This window comes from Drosophila mauritiana, chromosome 2L, assembly GCF_004382145.1.
Source record: "Drosophila mauritiana strain mau12 chromosome 2L, ASM438214v1, whole genome shotgun sequence".
Classification (NCBI taxonomy): Eukaryota; Metazoa; Arthropoda; class Insecta; order Diptera; family Drosophilidae; genus Drosophila; species Drosophila mauritiana.
Genome location: NC_046667.1, coordinates 13,495,739 through 13,518,208, shown reverse-complemented (window position 1 = coordinate 13,518,208; position 22,470 = coordinate 13,495,739). Strand labels below are relative to the sequence as shown.

At 46.9% G+C, this 22,470-nt stretch overlaps 10 protein-coding genes across 10 annotated transcripts in view; 6 read left to right on the top strand and 4 right to left on the bottom strand.

Moving 5' to 3' along the window:
- The window catches only part of LOC117140259 (centaurin-gamma-1A), a 53,620-nt gene extending 46,587 nt beyond the window's left edge, over window positions 1-7,033 (bottom strand). Inside the window, exon 1 of the mRNA XM_033303069.1 lies at window positions 6,201-7,033. Within this exon, the coding sequence (XP_033158960.1) occupies window positions 6,201-6,570 (370 nt within the window). The 5' untranslated portion in view covers window positions 6,571-7,033. The remainder of the gene's footprint in view (window positions 1-6,200) is intronic.
- On the top strand, window positions 1,071-1,800 carry LOC117140333. Its single transcript, XM_033303184.1, has 3 exons — window positions 1,071-1,176; window positions 1,235-1,513; window positions 1,574-1,800. Exons 1-3 carry the CDS (start codon window positions 1,141-1,143, stop codon window positions 1,769-1,771), a joined length of 513 nt encoding a protein of 170 aa, XP_033159075.1. The 5' UTR covers window positions 1,071-1,140; the 3' UTR covers window positions 1,772-1,800.
- Window positions 7,034-7,529: 496 nt separating the features above from the next.
- Window positions 7,530-8,369, top strand: LOC117140321 (probable 28S ribosomal protein S23, mitochondrial). Its single transcript, XM_033303173.1, has 3 exons — window positions 7,530-7,677; window positions 7,733-7,894; window positions 7,956-8,369. The coding sequence occupies exons 1-3, from the start codon at window positions 7,634-7,636 to the stop codon at window positions 8,317-8,319; spliced, it is 570 nt and encodes a 189-aa protein (XP_033159064.1). The 5' UTR covers window positions 7,530-7,633; the 3' UTR covers window positions 8,320-8,369.
- On the bottom strand, window positions 8,308-9,274 carry LOC117140296 (DNA-directed RNA polymerase II subunit RPB3). Its single transcript, XM_033303138.1, has one exon. It carries the CDS (start codon window positions 9,190-9,192, stop codon window positions 8,365-8,367), a length of 828 nt encoding a protein of 275 aa, XP_033159029.1. The 5' UTR covers window positions 9,193-9,274; the 3' UTR covers window positions 8,308-8,364.
- A 280-nt stretch (window positions 9,275-9,554) lies between these two features.
- On the top strand, window positions 9,555-10,039 carry LOC117139781 (glutamyl-tRNA(Gln) amidotransferase subunit C, mitochondrial). The gene has a single exon (XM_033302396.1). The coding sequence runs from the start codon at window positions 9,569-9,571 to the stop codon at window positions 10,013-10,015; it is 447 nt and encodes a 148-aa protein (XP_033158287.1). The 5' UTR covers window positions 9,555-9,568; the 3' UTR covers window positions 10,016-10,039.
- On the top strand, window positions 9,992-11,154 carry LOC117139772 (DNA polymerase subunit gamma-2, mitochondrial). The gene is made up of 2 exons (XM_033302383.1): window positions 9,992-10,702; window positions 10,757-11,154. Exons 1-2 carry the CDS (start codon window positions 10,012-10,014, stop codon window positions 11,149-11,151), a joined length of 1,086 nt encoding a protein of 361 aa, XP_033158274.1. The 5' UTR covers window positions 9,992-10,011; the 3' UTR covers window positions 11,152-11,154.
- Window positions 11,063-12,786, bottom strand: LOC117139764 (origin recognition complex subunit 5). The gene is made up of 2 exons (XM_033302354.1): window positions 11,503-12,786; window positions 11,063-11,449 (listed from the first exon to the last, which is right to left on the bottom strand). The coding sequence occupies exons 1-2, from the start codon at window positions 12,598-12,600 to the stop codon at window positions 11,165-11,167; spliced, it is 1,383 nt and encodes a 460-aa protein (XP_033158245.1). The 5' UTR covers window positions 12,601-12,786; the 3' UTR covers window positions 11,063-11,164.
- An 80-nt stretch (window positions 12,787-12,866) lies between these two features.
- Window positions 12,867-14,699, top strand: LOC117139767 (actin-related protein 2/3 complex subunit 1A-B). Its single transcript, XM_033302368.1, has 3 exons — window positions 12,867-12,932; window positions 12,999-13,296; window positions 13,366-14,699. The coding sequence occupies exons 2-3, from the start codon at window positions 13,224-13,226 to the stop codon at window positions 14,424-14,426; spliced, it is 1,134 nt and encodes a 377-aa protein (XP_033158259.1). The 5' UTR covers window positions 12,867-12,932; window positions 12,999-13,223; the 3' UTR covers window positions 14,427-14,699.
- Window positions 14,700-15,011: 312 nt separating this feature from the next.
- LOC117143603 (DNA polymerase subunit gamma-1, mitochondrial) lies at window positions 15,012-18,729 on the top strand. Its single transcript, XM_033308358.1, has 3 exons — window positions 15,012-16,968; window positions 17,022-17,844; window positions 17,904-18,729. Exons 1-3 carry the CDS (start codon window positions 15,012-15,014, stop codon window positions 18,559-18,561), a joined length of 3,438 nt encoding a protein of 1,145 aa, XP_033164249.1. The 3' UTR covers window positions 18,562-18,729.
- Window positions 18,707-21,261, bottom strand: LOC117143613 (cysteine sulfinic acid decarboxylase). The gene is made up of 3 exons (XM_033308371.1): window positions 20,361-21,261; window positions 19,544-19,911; window positions 18,707-19,480 (listed from the first exon to the last, which is right to left on the bottom strand). The coding sequence occupies exons 1-3, from the start codon at window positions 21,120-21,122 to the stop codon at window positions 18,883-18,885; spliced, it is 1,728 nt and encodes a 575-aa protein (XP_033164262.1). The 5' UTR covers window positions 21,123-21,261; the 3' UTR covers window positions 18,707-18,882.
- Between the last annotated feature and the right edge of the window lie 1,209 nt (window positions 21,262-22,470).

Genomic DNA, 22,470 nt, shown 5'->3' with positions numbered 1-22,470 from the left:
CTTTGCTAAAATTGATTAGGCCCTCTAGATCTTTAGTTTTTTATAACTCTAATTTTACTTTAATTTTCGCAAAAACATCAACTTATTTCAATTGGTGCTTGTGTAGAATTAGTATTGCTTTCCAAAACAAAGGAAATTTAACTCAAAAGGTTCTGTTTAGTATAAATTGTTGATTTGGTCACAGTTACAAGTTATATTGTCAAGAAGATCATCTTCAGGAGTCTTTTTGAGGGGCATTCTAGTGAACTTTTCAGCTTGCATTTTATCAGATTGTCAATAAAAATTCACTTTTTTTAGATTAGCCCAAACAAAGCTCACTTGTGTTGCATACTTTTCTGCGAAGGACTTTTATATTTGCCAAGGGCTATTTTGGCTGCGCATATTGAGCAATGAAGTGATAAAATTTCACTGCATACTTTCCAGTGGTAAGTAAAGTAAAATAAGTATGATTTTAAAATGTCAAATGTAAAGTGAGTGCGCAGAGTTTGTAAAAAAAAAAAGAAAAGTGTCCAATCACATTTTGGCATTATTATTACAAATATCAGTAGTTTGCAGAATAAATTATAAGTAGTTAAGAACTACAACTTGTCTTTACTTACAAAAGACTTAGAAAATCGTTCGGAAACGGTAAAATGATCTATTTAATCAAATTAAATAATATATGTGAACATACTGCAACGGAGTTCCCAAAATATTTGTTTTGTGTACGCAAACCTATGCATGTTTCTTCTTACCATACCCTTGTCAAGGTTATTCCTATGTTTGTTGGGCAGCTGATAACAAAAAACATGCGAGTGCCAAACCACCCAGACAGCTAGACAGACCTTGACAGCGAATAAAGATAGATCAATGGCCAATATGCTCTCCGAATCTAAAAACGTGTTAACCTAAGTTTAGCTGAAACGCAATTCAGATGACATAGAATTGCTAAATTTGTTGGGAAAAGCCTATTATCATAAGCGAAATCGGGAAAGAGCAAAACAAAATCCATAGCAGGAGTAACAATTGGGAGCTTATCAGCTTCGCGAGAGATTCGAGCATCCCACTGCTAATCAAAACGTGCCTGCTGCTCCCATCAATTAGTTCAAAAACATCATTCATTGAGTGCGGAGGCTTTCGAATTTTTATCAATAAGACGCGATGCTGAAATATATTCCTTTACTTTTAGTAGCCCAGGTTAGGAATGCTTTAAGCTCTCCCAATTTATTAAAAAACTAAGTGTCTAATTTAACAGCTATTATTGGTCGCTGCCAAGCCCACTAATCCACAACTCCTAAACTCCGATGATCCAGTGCAGAGGGAGTTGGAAAGACAGGCCAAGGAGGAGACAGTTCACCTGCTAAACTCGCTGTTCCGATCTCAAATCGCCTATTTCTCCGAGGTGAAGGCCGCTCTGAATCCGCAGACCAAGCGATTCCAAGACATCGGTCTTTACATAACGCGCCTGAGCCAAGCCATTGATGAGCAGGAACTGGACCGAAAGGATGAGCTGTGGCAGAAACTCTTCGATGAGGTATTTTATACCATCAATGGTATTCATTAAATAAACAAACTGATAATACTCCCTTCGCAGTTCAAGGACTCTCCCCTGCTGATTAATCGGGAATCCGAGACAGGACTCACCGACTTGCAATATAAGACACTCCTGACCGGCCAGAAACTGCAGGATATATCCACCAAGTTTGTGAGCGATGTGGCCGATTACTTCTGGAAAATGGCCAAGATGAGTGGCAAAGTCATTGGCAATGGGATAGCGAACCAGAATGAATAGTAACTTTCAATCAATTTTAAATATATTGACCGAACGGTATGTCTTATTTCGCACATAATTATTCCAGCAACGTAGTCACAAATTTATTGACAAACCCACACCAAGGCGAATCGACACACTTAAATTCCCAAATTTGAATTCACTGTTGTCACAATTTATGGGTATTGTGTTGGAAAATAGCGGAAATAGCGCGCTTTAACGGTTTATCACAGATTTCAATGCGTAAATTTAAGGTGTAAATCCAAACTTGAGATTGAGACTTGAGACTTGAGATTGTAAGTATCTTTTGGTAAAAGTAGCTCATCGTCTTAAAATGTTTTTTATACATTTTTCCAACCCACTATATCGCAAGCGAGACGCCTGCTGTGGAATGATAAATTCATATACACCCATCACGAATTCGTGAATCATTCGATGCGACAACCAAATTTGGACATATTATGAGTTAATTGCAAAAACGCAAAAGCTCTTCCGATTTGGCACTTCATTTGCTGCACTTTCCGCTGTCAATCGAGAACGAAAATAAGTTAGCGCAATTGCTATTGCAAGAACAAGGTGCAATTGTGCAATTGCAATTGAAATAGCAAAACGCTAGCAAAGTGCAAGATATTTTTAATGCAATTTGCTTTAAAAATAAACGCGTACATTGTGGGTAAACGGGGGCGGCCAAAGGGGGGGAGTGGCAATGTGGCAGGGGCAGACGACGGACACGCATGCCTTCCACTCTGCCGGTTGCACATGTGTCGCTGATATTTGAAAATCCGCTCTTGTACACTGGGAAAAACGGGCACTGCAAATTAAATTTCAAATTTATTGAACTTTAAAAAAGTTTAATTTAAAAAAATGGATGTAAATGCAGCTAAAAGTGATCTGAACTTAAACTATATAAAAATTAAAGTTTCTTTTATTTCTCATAAAATGTTTTACAATTTATTTAAATGAAATTTTTAGCTTTATCGATTCCGTTACAAGACTAATACCATACGTTAAAAAAATCCATATATATGCATTGTAATTCATTTATTTCCAATACTTAGCGTTTTGTGCTAACTGTATAAATAACATAAATTTTGATAGCCGACTAAGTTATACTTGCTAAGCAGTGTAATTTTCTCCAGTGCACGGCCGGCATGTTTGTGTGAGCTTTCACATGTATTTGTGGCCCCAATGGCATCTCCATGTCATGCTCTCGAGCGTATCGACGCAAACAATTTCCACTTCCGAATGACACAGACATAAGCCATATCAAACGGCGTTTCGAAAAACACAAAACAAAAATGCGATATGCGGATGACAGTGGCAAACAGTTTGCTCAAAAGTCCGCCAGTCAATATTATTCGACAATTAAAAGAAAACAAACAATCGTTGCCCAAAGCGAAAAAGCAATAAAGACAACAGGCTAAACCGCCGACAGATAAGAGGTCAGAAGTTGAGATGAGATTGTTCAATTCGAAATTGGAGGGCAGGTGCTAAAGTTTCGAGTTACCTGTCTGCGATTTCAACTTTTGAACGGTAAATATTCAAAAAACAAAGATAACAATGTTTACAGCTACTTATGAATGGTGTTATCTTTAAGATAGCAATAAATGGTAATACCGTTCACAAAAGCAACTCAATAAAGATAAGTATCTGAATGTAAGCAAATGGAATGATATTACAAATAGGTAGCTTATACATTCGTAGATTAATATGCAATTAAAATGTAATTTAGATATAGATAACTACGAAAAATGAGAAAGAAACCAAATGATACTATGAACTGGGTCGCAGAAGTGGCACAGCCATGAACTTTCACCAAATAATCGCGTAATTATTAAATATTGTACACTTAAATCGCAAAATAATGGACTCGAGTATGAGTCATCTTGAGAACGAAATTAATGGACCCACTCTGCGAAAGGGTAGACCAACAAAAAATTCGTTTGGGGCTAATTGCAATCGCTTTAATGGGCAGTCGCAAGCCATTTGAGATAAGAGAGGAAATTTGTTTTTCACTACCGCCAGCGGCATTTCGACTGACTGCTGTTGTTGTTGTTTTTAGGGCCGACTATTACTTGGCTATTTACAAACAAAGCAAACAGACAACACGCCTTTGTGTTTGCATAAACACCGCGAACAATCGAACAAGAATTCCAGGTAGGTTATTTATGTTCAGACGAACGAACACCACCCCCTTAATGAAATTATCAATTTGTAGTAAAACTTGCCATTGATATGCTGATATCGTGTAATCGATTTACTAGAAGCTTAATGCACAGCCTGTCTATTGTTTATGGATCCCCATTTATAGCTTCATATGCTAATTTTAGCCAACACATGTAGCCACACACAATAGTACGCAGTTTACAGAAATATTTAAGCAGCCATTGTTGCTGAAATTTGTCTAAAATATCAAGGCCTTGGCCTCATTTGTTACAAATCTCGCTGAGGAAGCACCAAATTCTATATGATACATGAATAAAAATCACATTCGTAAATAATCAGCAACGCATTCTTTTTCTCGAATGCCTTTTAAATTAGTAACTAAACTTTGATTCGCGAAAAGTTCAATGACTTCTTAGCAGTTAAATGTGGTTTAAGACTCCAACTGATTTCGGTGAGTCAGCAGCTTACAATATTAAGGGCACTTTAAGTGCAAGAGCTTTTAACCAAAAGAAAACGGGCATTACCTTCTGAGATTATATCGATTCTTTAGATTATTCTCCATAAACGATTTTATTTGTTATGTAGTAATAGTATTTATGCTATACAACTTCTAAATCGGCTTCAAATAAAAAGGTTAACGAACAGATAGCTCAGAATTTCTTTTATTTATTTTCGTTGGATACTTTTGACCTTCTCGATTTAATGGTGACCGTTACCGAAACCTATAAATAAGCATTTGGAACGGGAAAACGGCAACCAGAGTCCAACGAGAGCATCGTTCATCACGCTGACAGCGAATTAGAATCGGTATTCGATATAGTTATACACATATATTTGTATATTTGTGCATATTGGACCGATCGTGTCCGTGTTGCGGGTCAATGCCAATAAGAAAGTCGCGTGCGAAACGGTTTACGAGATCGTACGCTCTCGTATTCTCGGGTTTCATACATATCTGGTTTGCATGACACAGAGTGGAGTATTCGAGTATTCATGAGGTTGCCGCTGCCTCTGACAATTTTGTTTACATTTTTGGTGAGCCTTTTGTTGTTGCTGCCTCTGCCAGAGATTTTCTAATAAACCATTTCAGGAACCGGTTTTCGGTTTGATTTCGTGAACGGTTTTCAGTTTTCAGTATTCAGTTTTGCTGCCTGCCACAAAGAGGAAGAGGGCATCAAATTTCAGTCCCCACATACACACACACACACATGCTGAAAATTGGGCAGAAAAGCTTGTTTTAAACAAAAAGCGAAGCTCTTTCTTTTCGATGAACACAGCGACAACGACAACACTTTCAATGGGCCCGCTGCGATTCGCTTGAATGGGCATTTTGGCAACAATAATCCTCGCCATCAACCGGGGGTTGATGTTGCCTCATAGATTTTCGGTCAGAGATTAGCATAAAGCACTCCAAACAAAGGCAACCACAAGTCCAGACGCTCGCGATAAGGGGCACAATGAAGGTGTGGATACAATTGCAGCGATAAACATGTTTAATCAAAGGATTCGCAACTCTTCCCGCCGACTTGGCACACAACTCAATGGGCCCAGTCAGTCCATCGAAAGTCACGATAGACTCCACTTCCCGACTCCGAAACCCTTTTTTTTTTCACTGTGTCTTTGCATAATTTATAGCACATTTAGTTGCTCATCATTTCTGGGGCACACCTCCGAATGCTCCATTAAACCCAGTGACCCTTGAGCAAAAGTTGGGAGTTTGCAGCATTTCCTGGTTATGGTGCATAAATTTGCAAGCCATTAAAAAACAAACGAAATATATAATAAGAGTACTGTTATATTTAGAATCTAGCACTTACACATTTTACGTTCAAAAACCCATTTTCTAGTAAAACATTTGTGCAGCTGCTTTCAAGCGGTTAAGCTTTGATATATTTCTATTAAAATACTTTTAGTTAACGTATTGCTTATTAAAAACATTATATGCAATGCTAATCAAATTTATTTACTTATTTATTACAAAGAGTGTAAGGACCCCCATTTTGGATACACTTAGTATTAACAGGTTGAAATGAGAACCTGTAATTTGAAACTTAAACTAAACATCATAAACATTTCAGTAAGATCTTATTGTACAATTGGGCCACTTGATTTTCTTATTGCCATTTAATAGGAAGTTAAGCCTCCAATATTTACAGTATAAACAGGTGGACAGACATAAACTTTGATTGCAAACTAATTACAGAAACCGCTTTACCATTCAAAGGCTAAACTATATTGTAATTATAATCATTAAAACTAGTTGCACTAATAAAGGGGGACTTACCTTCAATGCAGACCACATGGTCCCGAATGGACTGGGCTATCTGGGCATCGGCCATGGGCAGCAGATCGATCAGTTCGTATATGGCATAGATGGATGGGTGGACACTCTCGAATCGCTGGATCTCCTGCCGGATGGCCAGCGAGTTGCTGATGAGCGGCTGGGGAGGATGAGCCACCAGGATGGATGCTGATGCCGATGCCGATGATGATGGCGCTCCGGAGGCGGAGGCTGCTGCTGTGGACGCGACATGGTTATGGCGCTGCGGGGGCGGCAACTGGTTCTGGTGGGGATTCTGCAGCTGATTATGGACCTGCTGCGGATGCGGATGCGAGAGCGCGTGCGGATGCGAATGCGGATGGTAGTTACTCATGGCGGGGGCGGTGGAATCGAGAGTTAGCTAAGTTTTTAATTAACTTAATTTACTGGCACACACACTCGACACGCACACACGGTACACACACACGCACGCACACTACAAAATTGCGATGGCACAATTTTCCCAAACGAACAACATTTTCCAATAACAACAATCGGGGCAAAAATTCGCTAACTCGACCGATTTTGGAGTCGCAGTTTTCAGTTCACTAGATCGATTTTGCACCTGCACAAACAATCAAAACACTTTTGTTTACGCTATTACAGTACACAATCAAATGGCATTTTTCTAACAGTTATATTTGTTACACTTTATATTTAGTTATTTTGCACTTTTCTCTGATTTTCCCGCTTTCATTTGACAACGAAAAGGCGAAAAATTACTACGAAACCAACAGAAAAGTACGAGAATTTACTTCGAGCGCAGCCGAGTATGTAAAAGTATGTAGTTGGTGCGAGGCGTTCCACAACAAACTGTGGAAGAAGAGCAGGTACAGTGGTCACTCTACCGAGCGAACTTCCACCAACTCAAATGGGTGATTAAATTTTAACTGGCAAGATTTCATACTATTAATTTACAGTAAATAATTAGATAGTATTAGTGTTTTCATTACATTTGACAAACATGTAATCATGGCATGTTTTTATGAATTACATTTATGGAGAAATCACTGTACTATGAAGTGCAGAAGAAATACCAAAAACGCCAACCAGAAAAATCACCGAAATAGACATAAATACTATATTCGCTTGGACTGGTATCGATAGTAACGTATTAGAATTAATTTATTTCAATTAAGTGCCATCTATTTGTATGTATTTTAAGCCAACATTTTTTTTATATAGAATTCAACCATTTAAAAAAATAAATATTTTATTTACCGTATAAATCCCAATTGGAGCCCGCTAGGTTCTTATAAGCAAAGAGTCCGTTAAGACCACTGCGGCAACTCTGATGTTATCGATAGCCACCGGCTGCTTAACGATAAGTCCATGCACTGCATGTCGTAATCGTAATTTGTTAAAAAACACATTTAATTAATTAAAACTTTACCAAAATGGCACAAAGTAGGCTTGAAAAGATTGGTACAATCTTCACCAGGTATTTACCCACCTACAAAATATCTGAGCAAGCTATAAACACCCAACTTTTGTAGAGTTCAGGGCCTCTTACGCGGTGGAGCTATGAAACCCGAGGATAAACCCATTTGGTACGATGTGTACGCCGCCTTTCCGCCGAAACTGGAACCCCGATTTGACAGACCTGCTCCCGAGATCCCAGTGCGTCAGATATTTTATGCCGAGGATGTTGTCCGAGCGTATGTTATTCACATACATCCGGTCTTAAACCATAACTAACCTAGTCTTGTACACTAACAGAAAGCTGCACAAAGAAAATAAGCCGCAGGAAACGATATCCCTGTTTGACAACAGGCGCAGCACGCAGTCACAGCAATTCGTCCAAATATACCAGGATCTGAAAGGACAAGGAGCCCTCGATGAGCAAAGGATCTACGAGACCGCACTGGATCTTTTGGCAGAGCAGCGCCAGCAAGCGCGCCTTGAGGCTACCCCAGAGGAATCCCTGCCCGAGCAGGATGAGGAATCCAAGTCCCAGCTTCTGAGCGACTTCAAGGAGGCTGTGGTAAGCCAGCAAACCACGTCGTCGCCTGCTCCACCTGCTCCCAAGGGAAAAAAGGAACCGAACGTGGGCATTAACATAGACAGCTTGTTCAAGGATTAGGCGGAAAATCTTTTATAAACTTAAAATAAACTTGTTATATGTAAATCAAACGGCCAATGCATCGTTTTGGGACTCGTGGCTGAGTTGCGTCTGCAGGTTTGATAGCTTGTTCTTCAGCACCTGCACACCCATGATAACAATGTTTTCGGGCTTGAGGGCACCGGCGGATTCGACGTTGAAGAAGAACTTGTTTGGCTTGGCTTCCCAGTTGTAGGGCGCCTCGTACTGGTCGTCCTCCAGCTCGGTGTGCTCGCTCTTTGGCCACTCATCTGGTTTGGGATACAGAGTGTGTCGCATGGAGTTATCCGGATCGTACTCGAAGCACACGCCTGCAGTGGGATTCCACTTGGCGTGTTCCTTGCCAAATCCCTTCTTGGCGTAGGCACGCAGTTTCAGCTCCTGCCCCTTGCGCAGCTTGATTATGAGGATCTCATCGTTGCTCTCGCCGTACTCGTTGTCCTCCTCACCCTGGTTGCGCGACGTCACCGGCAGGACCTTGGCATTGCTCGACTTGAGATCGGCGGTGGTCACGTGGCGCGTCTGCTCCTCGCTGCACTTTACGTCCAGGGTGAACTCCACGCTGCATTCGGGGCAGAAGTCCAGGCAGATACAGTCGCGTGTGTACTGCAATCGCTCCACGACGTCGTCGGAGATCAGCGGTATAAGGCCTATCCGATGGGCCAGAAACTCATCCGAGAGCACCGTAGAGTTGGCCTCCAGTTGAACCCAGTCGATGGCCAGCGTCGGCGTCTCCGCGATGAAAACTCGCCGCAGGCTGTTGGCCACGCTCAGTTCCGTGTCTTCCAGGACGAACTTCACGTTGTCGTCCGTCAGCTCGGTTATCTGCACGGACGGCTGGTTGGCGTACGGCATTGCGGCTTTGTTTTGATGAAATTAAAGGAAGTCACGAAAAAAATAAACCGCTCAGTGAAAAGGAAGCGATGGAAGTGCAGCGATAACAGCCGGCGATAAGTCTGCCGATAACGATTGTTGTCCTCGGTTCAGATTAAAAAAGCTAGACTTTATAGCTAGATTTAAAATCTGTTATTACATTGAATTAATGAAATAAACATATTTTTAATTTAAATATATGAAAATACTAAGAAAATTGTTTTGAATTAAGAGAGAACAAACGCATACATCAACATGTTTGCAGAGATAACTAGTTGATAAGCTTTAGCTCTTTTCGGGTATCATTAAGCTGATTGATACGAAACTCAGTTCCACCTCTGATTTTGTGCTTGCGATAATGTTGCGCCTGTTGAGTAAACGTTTTTACTGCAAGATTGCAACGAAATCGAATGAAAAGGCTACTAAACTGGACTTCAAGCAGCTAACGCATCCAACCAAGGTGCCACAGACACCAGTGGACGCGGAGTTTCCCGACACCAGCGCCTCCGAAATCCAGATCGACACGAAAACCATCCAGTTGCTGGAGCGGCTGTCGCTGGTGGATCTGGATAGCGAACGGGCGCTGGCCACGCTGAAGAGCAGCATCCAGTTCGCAGACAAGATTGCCCACATCAATACGGACCACGTGCGTCCACTCTACACAGTGCTGGAGCATCAGCAGCTCCAGTTACGCAACGACCAGGTGACCGAGGGCGATTGCCGGGCGGAGGTGCTCCGGAACGCCAAGGTGACGGACGAGGACTACTACGTTTCGCCGCCGGGCAACATTCCGTTGGAGCAATGAGACGGATACAGCGATGCTTCAAGTCCCTGGCTTCCGCTGGCTTCTTTCGCACCGGGGAAGACAATAATCTGGAGCTACTCAGTCATGGAAGGGAATACGCCAAGCTGCTGCAACAGCATTGGATACGACTTCGTCCCCTGGCTGCTCACCTGGACGTCACGAAAGAACCCATAAATCCCGTCAATATCCAGCGTTTTTCCTTTCCACAAAGCCAGCAATTCCGAAACAATTTCCAAAAACTCGTCAAAGATCATCCCCGAAAGGCCAAATGTCCCACTCTTCTGAAACACCAGAGCACTTGCCCCGCTCCCACTAGCAATTCCTTATTTGGGGTAAAGGGTCCTACGCTACATTTAACCACGGACTTCCTGGTGGAACCACATCGCGCCCTGGAACACTTCTACAACATGCAGCGTGAGAGCAAGATCTGGTGGATGCGACTCTCCTCGAATCCCAGTCGCTACCGCATCGTACCTTGCGATTTGGCAGAGGATCTCAATCCCAAAGACTATCAAGCCATCGATATCCGCACGAGCTACGGTGATGCAGGAGAGGTGACCGTGGAGCAACTGAGCCTGGTGAGAGTAGTGGACGACAAAGACTTCCGGCTGCCCGATGCGCGAACTGGTGAAACTGTGCAACCGACTGTCATACGGTCTGTGATAGAGCTGGAAACCGCCACCTGCGGTAAGTGGTCATCTTAACTATCTTGGAAAATCGTTCTATATTATAATCCTCCAGCTCTGCTCCTGGATGGCTGTGATCATGGCCGGGACTCGCAATCCCTGCTCTTACACCGCGTTCTGGCGCCATATCAATGTGGAATCGCCTGTGTGGAAAGTGATTCCGAGCTATCGGCGGACTTGGCTGATCTTGGCCTGCATCTAAAGCATGTTCTCAACCACGCTGGTCTTCGACTTTCTGAGGGAAGTGGACTTTTTTCGACTAAGGACGCTTCTCATTTAGCAGAGCACTTGCTGGAAACGGATATGCTGGGCATACCTTATACACTTGTTATAAACGAGCAAACGCTGAGGAACGGACTAATGCAGTTGCGCAGCCGGGACACAAGGCTGGCGGAGACCATACACATAAGCGATGTACCGGACTATTTATTAAATATATTTAAAAACTGAAAACAACTAGGGGCTACATAAAGTCACAGAGATATTGGCGGACATTGAAACCCACCACCTTGCCGATCTGCAGGACAAACTCCAAGCCAATGGTGCACTGCAGCCTAGCAGAGCCTTCCATTATGTTCTGTTCGCCGGAGACGAAGCTGAGCAGCTTGAGGTGCACCAAAGTTGAGATCTGGGAGAGAAGGTTGCAGGTCAGACCGACTTTCTCCTCTAGAATGGCGTAGAAAATGGCCAGCAAACGATCGATGCTAAATGATTTGGGCCCCAAAGTGGTGGACATTTTCTCCGCGGTCTGAAAGGTATTGAAATAAACAAATGAAATCATCGACAGACTGAGTAACCCACCTTGGCTCTGGCGTTAACCGTCTGCATCCGTTTGCGCTGTTTTCCATGGTGCTTGACGAACAATCGCTTGTCCTGATTGGCGGCATTGTGGCTGGCCAAAAAGGCAGCGATCAACAGGAACTTGGCATAGTAGGGCAACTCCAGCGACTGCGCCAGCTTGCGAACGCTCTGATCTTCTATGGCGGTGAAATCTTCAGCTTCCTCCGCGGGTTTTTCAATTCGCATATAGATCTGGGTTAAAGCGGAACGCAGAGGACCAGCTATGTGCCGCCAAAGCCGGGAGATGTCCGTTGCATCCACAGTGCCGTCCAGTACGGGTTCCAAGTAAATGGACAGACACTTTCTGGCGGTCAGTTGGAGCTCCGGAACATCGCGACAAGCTTTGTAAAAGACGCTTAGAAAGAGATTTAGATAGTTGTTGTAGAAGTCTTCGGTTACGGCTTCCTGGCAAATCTCCAGACGCTTCTTATCCTGAGCGAACTGTTCCAGCAGTTGATTCCGCACCTGTTCAAAGTCAGATGCCAGGATGCGCTGTGTCTCCGCCTTGTTGTATTGCGCCAAGTGCAGGCAGATGACTTCACTAAGTCCGGTCTTGTTGTAGAACTTCTCAAAGGGCAGCTGGGAGAGCAGAATTACACACAGATTTAGGTTGGTCAGCTCCTGCAGTCGGAGAAGAACGGGCAACACATTGGCATCCATGTCGCGCAGTCGTTCCGCATTATCCACAGCGATGAGAAATCCCTGATCATCCACGCGTGGAGCGGCCTGCCGACGTAGCTGTTCCACAAAGTCCAACATGTTGTCTACTTTTAGTGCATCACCTTGTTCCGGTACCAGCGAGTCTAACAAGATCTCTAGCATTATCTTGGTGGTGTAGCACTCGATGGCATTTAAATGCGCTGTGCGAACATTCTGACGTTTTCCACATTCTTTGAGAAAAGCTCTGGTCAGAGCTGTTTTGCCGGTTCCACTGTGTCCGAATAGGTAAATGGCCGAGGGATATGCCTCACTGGAATCTCCTATCAGCTCGCCCAGCGTTTCAATGGCCGCCTCCCGACAGGGAAACAGCGGCTCCAAGGAGGAGCAGACGGCTTCCATGGTTGCCTTCCGCTTTTCAGTTTCCTCAGCTAGTCGGAGGCGAAGTGGAATTATTTAAATAAGCTTTCAAAAGGGAAAATACTTCTTTAAATCTTCTATTAAATAACAAACGAAATTAAGCGCCAGCCAATTTCTTATTAAAACTTTGTTTACAAGCAATGGTTTCAGTTTAGTATGACCGTGGAAATGGCGCCAAATTATTCGCTCTGGTATATACCAGACGTGCGTAACAACCCTGGTACCTTAGTATATTTGGAGCAATCGAAAAATATCGATATTGCTATCAACGATAGTATTGGGGCCATCGATTTTTGTTCCAGCTCTAATTTCGGGTGATTAATTTTGTGCATTACTTTTCCAAAGAGTTTTTTCCACAACGCTCTACTCTTCCTGTCCAGGCATAGCCAGAATCCATCCCAGCAACGCCAGCTTAATCGTGTTGACGGCCCAGAGTCCGCGATTAAAACGAGAGCGAAGCTTAAATCCAGCGGAAACAACGCCCACTTGCTACACAGCGAAATCCAAAATCCGAAAATCCGGCGAACCGAACCGAAGAAACTACGCGTGTGGTTGGATTTGGACGAGCGAACACTGCACATTCCGAGCGCATTTAGCCACCCACGATGGCCGAGACATACACCTTTGGCACCTCGCTGGCCTCCATCACCTGCCACGCATGGAACAAGGATCGAACCCGTAAGTGCGACCCAAATTAATCATTCGGCACCGTGTGACTCACCATCACCCACTCCCAACAATTCGCAGAGATTGCCTTATCGCCCAACAACCATGAGATCCACATATACAGCCGGGAGGGCAGCGACTGGAAGCTGGCGGACGTGCTCAACCAGCATGATCTGCGCGTCATGGGCATCGACTGGGCCAAGAACACCAATCGGATTGTGAGCTGTGCCGCCGACCGTAATGCCTATGTGTGGACGCAGGGCGACGATGGCAAGTGGAAGCCGGCGCTGGTGCTGCTTCGCATCAATCGGGCGGCCACCTGCGTCAAGTGGTCGCCGGCGGAGAACAAGTTCGCTGTGGGTTCGGGCGCACGACTCATATCCGTGTGCTATTTCGAGTCGGAGAACGACTGGTGGGTGTCGAAGCACATCAAGAAGCCGATCCGCTCTACGGTCACCTCGCTGGACTGGCATCCGAACAACGTTTTGCTGCTGGCCGGCTCCACGGACTACAAGGTGCGCGTTTTCTCGGCCTTCATCAAGGACATCGAGGAGCCACCGACGCCGACGCCGTGGGGCAATCGCAAGCCCCTTGGCCAGCTAATGGCCGAGTTCCGCAACTCGCAGACCTCGGGTGGCGGCTGGATCAACAGCGTGAGCTTCTCCAGCGACGGTAACAAGGTCTGCTGGGTGGGCCACGACAGCTGCGTGAGCATCGCGGACGCTACCAATAGCAATACCGTCATTCGCTGCCGCACCGGCTATCTGCCCTTCCTGTCATGCGAATGGGTCTCGCCCACGTCCGTCGTGGTGGCCGGCTATAGCTGCGTGCCACTGCTCTACAGTCTGACTGCCGACGGCAAGCTGGTGCTGAGCGGCAAGCTCGATAAGTCGCAGAAGAAGGAGTCGAGCGGCATCACCGCCATGAGAATCTTCCAGTCGATGGACCGCAACATGCGCACGGAGAACACGGATACGGTGGTCGATTCCATACACCAGAACGCCATCACCAGCGTGCGCCTGTATGCCGGCGACAAGGCGAGCGCCACCAAGGTGTCCACTTCGGGCGTCGACGGGCAGCTGGTCATTTGGAATGTGGAGCAGGGCGGCATCAATGGCGGCATGCGCAACCTGCAGATCTAGTGCGGCCCGGAACGGACCAGCGTTACGTGTTATTGTCTGTTAGCGAGTGTGTTGGCCTGGCCAGGAGCGCAGTATTTGCCAAAATGTTTTCCAAAATCGCTTTTCCCATTGTTCTGTACCGTGCGAAAGCCTTTTTACATAAATTAACCGAAGAGATTGTTCTTTTCCCCATACCCCCAACTTCCATAATGGTTCCGAAAGTCTGTGTGTGTGTTTTAAAGTGTTTCACCTTTATAGCAAACTGAATAAAATGTTTTTTATTCGTAAAATCAATTCTTGAAGTGTTTGTTTTTCAATAATTAAACGTTTCAATTAGCGAGAAATGTGGAATTGATCAGCTCACTTATTTTAAATGGAAGTAAGAGCGATTATTTCACGTTTTTTTCTTAATGTTTTATAGTTTTTTCTTTATTTTTTCGTTTTGCAGAAAAAATTAATTTAACGGAAATAAATTCGAATTAAATCAATGTGACCGCCGCGCAAGCGCACGAAAATACCTCAGCTGGCGGCAATCTTACGGAGGAGTGTGTGGTCGCCAGTTGGACTTTAGTTGCTTTAAAGGATGTTTCCTTTATTAAAACGAGGATGCAGCTCCATCTGATCAGAAAGTACGCCAGCAAGGCTAGCCGGGAGCACTACGCCAGCAGTAGCGTGAAGATCTTTCGCCGGGTCAAGCCCCCGCAAAAGGTAAACAAACCAAAGAAGCCGGAGAATGTGGAGGATGGCCAAACGGAATATGCAGAAAATCTGGTCAAGGTGCAGATGATCTCGCGGAATCTTCACGCCCAACTGTTCCCACAAGCGACGCGCAGCATTTCGGAGCAGCAGGTGGCCTCCGCTAAGATTTACAAGGATGAGTTGCGTCGGCACGGCGTCGATATCGAAAGTTCTGCTCCCGTTTCTGATGTCCAGTTGAAATTGCCTCCTCTTAGGGGCGCCAATATTGAGGAGCACTTCCACAACATTGCCAAGGAACAAGTGCAGCCTTACGAGGAGCTACTACTTCCCCTGGTCCAGTGCGAGCAGCTACCGAAGCGTCCAAAGCGATGGGCCTTCCACACCGGCTGGACAGCCTATGATCCCGAGGATGGAACAGCCACGCCGGTGGATCACCCACTGGAGAAGGGACTTGTCTTCGATGTGGAGGTGTGCGTTAGCGAGGGGCAGGCTCCAGTTCTTGCCACCGCCGTCAGCACCAAGAGATGGTATTCGTGGGTCAGCCCAAAGCTGACAAAACACCGCCTAAGTGTGGAGAAATTAGACCCGTTAGACGTGGACACGGACTCAGAGCGACCGCACTACACTCCGGACGAACTCATACCACTGGGCACCAGTGGACCTGGCCTGGTGGTGGGTCACAATGTCTCCTACGACAGAGCGCGCCTGAAGGAACAGTATTTGATCGAGGACACGGGCACTCGGTTCGTGGACACAATGTCGCTGCACATGTGTGTCAGTGGAGTGACTAGCTACCAGCGAGCCATGCTTAAATCCAAGAAGGAACCGGCTGCCGAGGATCTGGGCTGGCTGGAGCAGAGCTCTCTTAACAGTCTGGTGGAGGTGCATCGCCTCTACTGCGGCGGCGATGCGCTATCCAAGGAGCCGAGGAATATTTTCGTCGAGGGAACTTTGGAGCAAGTGCGGCAGAGCTTCCAGTCGTTGACCAACTACTGCGCCAGCGATGTGGAGGCCACACATCGGATACTCCGAGTCCTGTATCCCTTGTACGCAGAACGTTTTCCACATCCTGCTTCTTTGGCTGGCATGTTAGAGATGGGATCCGCCTATTTGCCAGTTAATTCCAACTGGGAGCGGTACATACGTGAGGCGCAGCTCACCTACGAGGACCTCAGCATTGAGGCCAAGTACCATTTGGGTCGCAGAGCTGAGGAAGCGTGCTCCTTGCTACTCGACGATCAGTACCGCCAGAATTTGTGGCTCTGGGACGAGGATTGGAGTGTGCAGGAGCTGAAACTAAAGCAGCCGCCGAAGCGCAAGCCTCTGCCGATAGTGGAGCTCAAGGATTCTGGAAACACACCGGAGGAGCGACGTCTGCAGGCCAAATTTCAGCACCTCTATGATCAACAGGCTCTACTGCCAGCTCGACGGCCATTGCTACCCGGTTATCCTTTGTGGTATCGCAAGCTGTGCCGCAAACCACCAGCCAAAAGGGCAGACGAAATTCTGGAAGACGACGAAGAGCCGTGGTTCCCGGGAGCCAGCGAGATCAGCACCGGCATGCAGATTGCCCCCAAGCTGCTGTCCCTCTGCTGGGAAGGATATCCCCTGCACTTCGAGAGGGAGCAAGGCTGGGGCTTCCTGGTTCCATTTCGCAGCGATTCGGAAGGAGTAGATCGACTGCCCATGGATCAACTTCTGGCGCGCTGTCCAGTGCCGGAGTTTGCTCGACTGAGCGCCTCGAAGGCGGAGAGTGATATGGCCTTTGACATGCTACCTGGTCAGGTGGAGCAGCATTTGGGAAAGCGGGAGCGCTACAAAAAGTTGTCCCAGAAGCAACAACGTCTGGAAACTCAGTATCAAGGTAGGTATGGGATGTTACTTATGTGTGAGTGTGCTCATCTATTCATGTTTAAGGCTCTGGCGTGTGGTGCAACAAGGTTCTGGATGATTGCTGCTTCTTCCTCAAGCTGCCCCACAAGAATGGACCTTCCTTTCGGGTGGGCAACCCTTTATCCAAGGACTTCCTCAACAAGTTTGCAGAAAACGTGCTGAGCAGTGGTGATCCATCTTGTCAAGCTGCCTCCCGCGTCATCGACATTGCACGCATGATGTCCTACTGGCGCAACAATAGGGATCGAATTATGGGTCAGATGGTGGTATGGCTGGATCCGCAGCAACTGCCTGATGAACTCACTGTCGAAAAGTCCCAGCCAATAGCCTACGGCGCCATTTGTCCACAAGTTGTCGCCTGTGGCACTTTAACACGTCGCGCTATGGAACCCACATGGATGACGGCCTCCAATTCGCGACCAGATCGTCTGGGATCGGAGCTGCGTTCGATGGTACAGGCACCACCGGGTTACAGACTCGTTGGTGCCGATGTCGACTCGCAGGAGCTGTGGATCGCTTCCGTGCTGGGTGATGCCTACGCCTGTGGCGAGCATGGGGCCACGCCACTCGGCTGGATGACCCTCAGCGGTAGTAAGTCGAACGGCAGCGATATGCACTCTATAACCGCAAAGGCTGTCGGCATTTCCCGAGATCACGCCAAAGTGATAAACTACGCCCGGATCTACGGAGCTGGTCAATTGTTTGCAGAGACACTGCTCCGTCAGTTTAATCCCACATTCAGTGCATCCGAGGCGAAGGCCAAGGCTATGAAAATGTTCTCCATCACAAAGGGCAAGCGGGTGTATCGATTGCGAGAGGAATTCCATGACGAACTGGATGACAGGGCGTAAGTAGTCACAAACCCACATCTTGATACCAATTAAAGCATGTTATTATCTCTTACAGCTACAGCAGCTACGAGGCTTCCCGACTGGCCACTCAACGCAACCGCACCGTGGCAGAGGTATTCCATCGTCCCAATTGGCAGGGAGGCACGGAGAGCGCCATGTTCAACCGCCTGGAAGAGATTGCCACGGGCTCGCAGCCTCGAACGCCGTTCCTGGGCGGACGTCTCAGTCGAGCGCTGGAGGCGGATACTGGACCGGAGCAGGAGCAACGTTTCCTGCCCACGCGCATCAATTGGGTGGTGCAGAGCGGTGCAGTGGACTTCCTTCATCTGATGCTGGTGAGCATGCGATGGCTGATGGGATCGCATGTTCGATTCTGCCTGAGCTTCCATGATGAATTGCGCTACCTGGTCAAGGAGGAGCTATCGCCCAAAGCGGCGCTGGCCATGCACATCACAAACCTAATGACGCGCTCCTTTTGTGTGTCCCGCATCGGACTGCAGGATCTGCCCATGTCGGTGGCCTTCTTCTCGTCCGTGGAGGTAGACACAGTGCTGCGCAAGGAGTGCACCATGGACTGCAAGACGCCCTCGAATCCGCATGGCCTGCGCATCGGCTATGGAATTCAGCCAGGTCAGAGCTTGAGCGTAGCGGAGGCGATCGAGAAGGCTGGAGGCAACGATGTCAGTCAGTGGGATTGGATAAAGAAGAGTTAGCTGCCAAATACTAGAGATTAAGTCATAAGTACTTAGTTGTTACTCAGGAAGTCAACGAGACTTGGAGGCTGTTACTAGTTTCTCTTAAATTGTAAGGCACAAAATGTTTCCCAGTTCCCAAGTCAAGGACACACTTTAATCTAAATGAAATGACCTATAAATATGTATTTTTGTTCTTTGTTTTCGGTAATACTTAACATCCAGAAGAATATACAAACGTGAGTAGTAGTAGTTAACCATACACTAGAAGATAGAATCGGCGTAAGCCTAAAGAGAATGTTGTCAACACCTAACCTCGTAACATGCCATCGCCGTCACCGTTCACAAGTTTTGGGCCAGCGATTCGATCTCGTCCAGAAAGTAGACCATGTCCGACTCCTCCAGGCAGGAGTTCTGCAGCACCAGGCGGAAGAAGTTGGGCAGCTGGCGCAGCGGCTGGTACGTGATCATCATGGAGCCCTTCTTGATCATGCCCTCCTTGACCTTCGGCGCCACCTTGTGCAGCCGGTCGTAGAACTCGCGATTGCGCTCCATTTCCCGCAGACCGGGCGGCACATACCAAAAGCTAATGTTGGTGCACTCGGGGCTCTCGAGGACGAGCTCGAATCCAGGACGCTCCCTCACCTTGGCCGTGAAGAACTCGGCCATGCGGAAGACCTTCTCGACATGCGCCTCCAGACCCTGGGTGCCCTTGGCCTTCCACATGAACCAGAACTTGAAGACATCCGCTCGTCGGCCGCACTGGATGTGCTTGTCGCCGGTGTCGAAGGATGTGTCATAGAACTTGTCCTTCTGGAACAAGTACGTCGCATTGGTCGAGTGGCACTGGGCCAGCACCTGTTGGTGGCGCGTCAGAAAGGTGGAGCACTGCTGCGAGGCAGCCAGCAGCTTGTGTGGATTCCAAGTTACCGAATCAGCCCTGCCAAGAAACGCAACATTAGCTTACCCCTCGAAATGATCAACCAGGATATGTGGAACTTACCGTTCGATGCCACTGAGCAGATGACGATACTTCTTGGACATGAGCGCACCGCCACCCCAAGCCGCATCCACGTGCATCCACATGTTGTACTTCTTGCACAGCTCCGAGATCCCAGCCAGATCATCGAAGGCGCCCAGCACAGTGGTACCCGCTGTGGCCGAGACCATCAGCGGCTGCCAGCCGTTCTCCAGGCACTGCTTCACCTGCTCCTCCAGGTCGCTCAGCCGCATCTTGCCCACCTCGTTGGTGGCTATCTTGCGCACATGCTCGCTGCCGAAGCCCATGAACATGGCCAGCTTCTCCACGGAGTAGTGGGCGTCCTCCGAGGTAAAGATAATCAGCGGTTTGGCATTGAAGAGTCCGTTTTTCTGCGGATTGAAGAGGTCAATTTCAATTTCAAGCTTATTAATACTTTTTCTATATAGTATAACTATTTTTAAAAAAAAACTTGTTTTTTAGGAAAGAATTCCTATTTTAATTCCGTAAATATTTAAGTTTAAAGTTTTAATTCGTTATTTAAATTGAGATTTGGATTGAATTCTTTTAACAGACAACACAATTTGAAAAATAGCCGAAAAAACTTCGTATATTTTTATTTTTTTTAAATCATTAAACCTTTTTTATGAACCTAAGTATCTAACTTTTAATCTTGAAACACACATCTTTATAGTTTATTTATCTGATTAAATCGCTAAGAACTTTTAGTTTCACTTGTATATGTATATCACAGGCATGACTAACGATCACTCGCCAATCAGTGGATGCGGACTTCCGCGTGGATTGGCGGTAAACCACTTGGCTGCAATGGGGCACTCACCTTGGACTCGGGCGAGTGTCTGTAGCGGGCGCAGCTGATTGCATAACCGTTGGCTATCGAGCCGCCGGGACAGAAGATGCCATCACCCTGACCGCCATTGGGGAAGCCCACAATGCGTCGCATCTCGGCAAGCACCTGCTCCTCCATCAGTGTGAAGAGTGGAGCCACCTCGTACGTGTACACGCTGGGATTGAGGGCATCGGTCAGCCATTGACCCACCAGTGCGTATGGATCCACACCCGAGTACAACTGATTGATGAAGTACGGATGTCCCGTCTTCACGGAGAATCGGATCGTTTCTCGCAGCAGCTCGCGCAGCTTGTCCTGCGATTCGCCCTGCTCCCGCAGCTGGAAGTCGAAGAGCTGACGCAGCTCCGCTGGCTCGTGCCACTCGACGACCTTCGATGAGCGATTGGTGCCCTGGAAGACGGCCAGCTTGATGATCTCATCCACGCAGGCGCGGATGAAGCCCTCGAACTCTGCCGCCGGATGGCTGGCCACAAAGCTGGATAGATCATCCTTGGTGCTCGTGATATTGTTATTATTATTATTATTATTGTTGGCGGCGGTGGCCAACATTTTGCTGGCCTGCTCGAATGCAACTGCGGAGGTGGAATCAGCCGGTGACGGCGTGGACGCCACCAACGCTGCCGTCGCTGTCAATGGGGTAACGCTTGCCAAATCATCGCCACTCGTCGTACTGTACGGCTTAAATATAGATTCCTTGAAGTGATGTGTGGGAAAGTTCTCACTGGCCAGCATTTTATTGGCTCTCGTCTGCGGTTTATACTGTAGATGTCTTGGCTAGCGCTCTAGCTTTCCGATGTACTAGATGGTACTGTTCCTGGTGGCGGTGCTGTTCCTGGTGCTGCTACTGCTGCAGATTGCACTTGACAGTGATTCCGTGTGAACTGAGTGAACTGGCGATGTTGTTGCCGCTTTTATAAAAGCTCGACGACTTCCACAACTCAGAATCCGAATCCGAAACCGAGTGGCGCTTATTACATAAAGGCAATGCCGCTCGAGAGCCGACGCAGGTGCCGATCTCACCTGGTTTGGCTCGTAGATTCTGGTTATGCGGCTGTTAGCATGGAAAGCATCTTGTTCCTGCGCAATGCAGAGCACTCAGAGCACCGGGATTTCCCTGGTCCACTCATCCCAGAATCACATAATCCCAGTTTTGGCTGGTTGGTTGGTTAATTGGCTGACTAATTGATATGCTCATGTAACACAATTATGTACGAGCAATTACCGCGCGCTGATTATGCGCCAAAGGTCTAATCTTCTCCAGCAATTTGCCGCGGCGTTTCTCTCTCATTAGCCGCAATCAAGTGTGCATTAAATGCAAATGCATTGAATAATTCCATTCTTTGGCCAATTGCAAATTGTGTGAGAAGATGGCAGACATAGATTGCCAGTTGGTGTAGGTCGTCGTCTGGCTTCCCGATATCTTGGTCAAGTGTTGCACGGAAAGCGAAATCTAATGGCGGATAGCTATGTAGCTGATCTTGCTCGTCCGATGGCCTTGTCTATAGGGTATGGAGTGCATGGTGCTCTATAAATAAAGGTGCCACCACAATAACTCATCAACGGAAATTCCCCGAGTGTCTGCTATGATGTATTGAGATGTGTTCATAGGACGCAATTGGACATGAAAGATTGTCTGTCGTCTGTCTTTGCCAGCGATTCCTTTCGGTTTATTCACCCTGGCAACCGCTGGTACTTCACCGAGGATCCAAATCGCTGCGCCACCAGGTGACACATCGCTTTCTGGGGACGGTGGGTGCTGGAATTTATGGGATGCACACATAACTCCGCCAAATAACTGGCGATAAGGGGCTGGACACGAGCGTGAAAATACGAAAATAATTCAAAAAACAACAACCGGTTCCCAGCGGCGAGCAGCCCAAAATTTCAGGAAGCATTTGTGCTCGACGATCATGACGTTTTAGAAAAGCGAAAGTCAATCCGCGTCGTTTCCAATAAGCGAGTGTATGTGTGTGTGTGTCCAATTTAATTGCACCTAATGCAGTGAGACAACAATCGCTCTAGTTTTTCCTAACCCACCGAAACTAATTAGCCATATACACAATCTTAATAATGGCTGCGA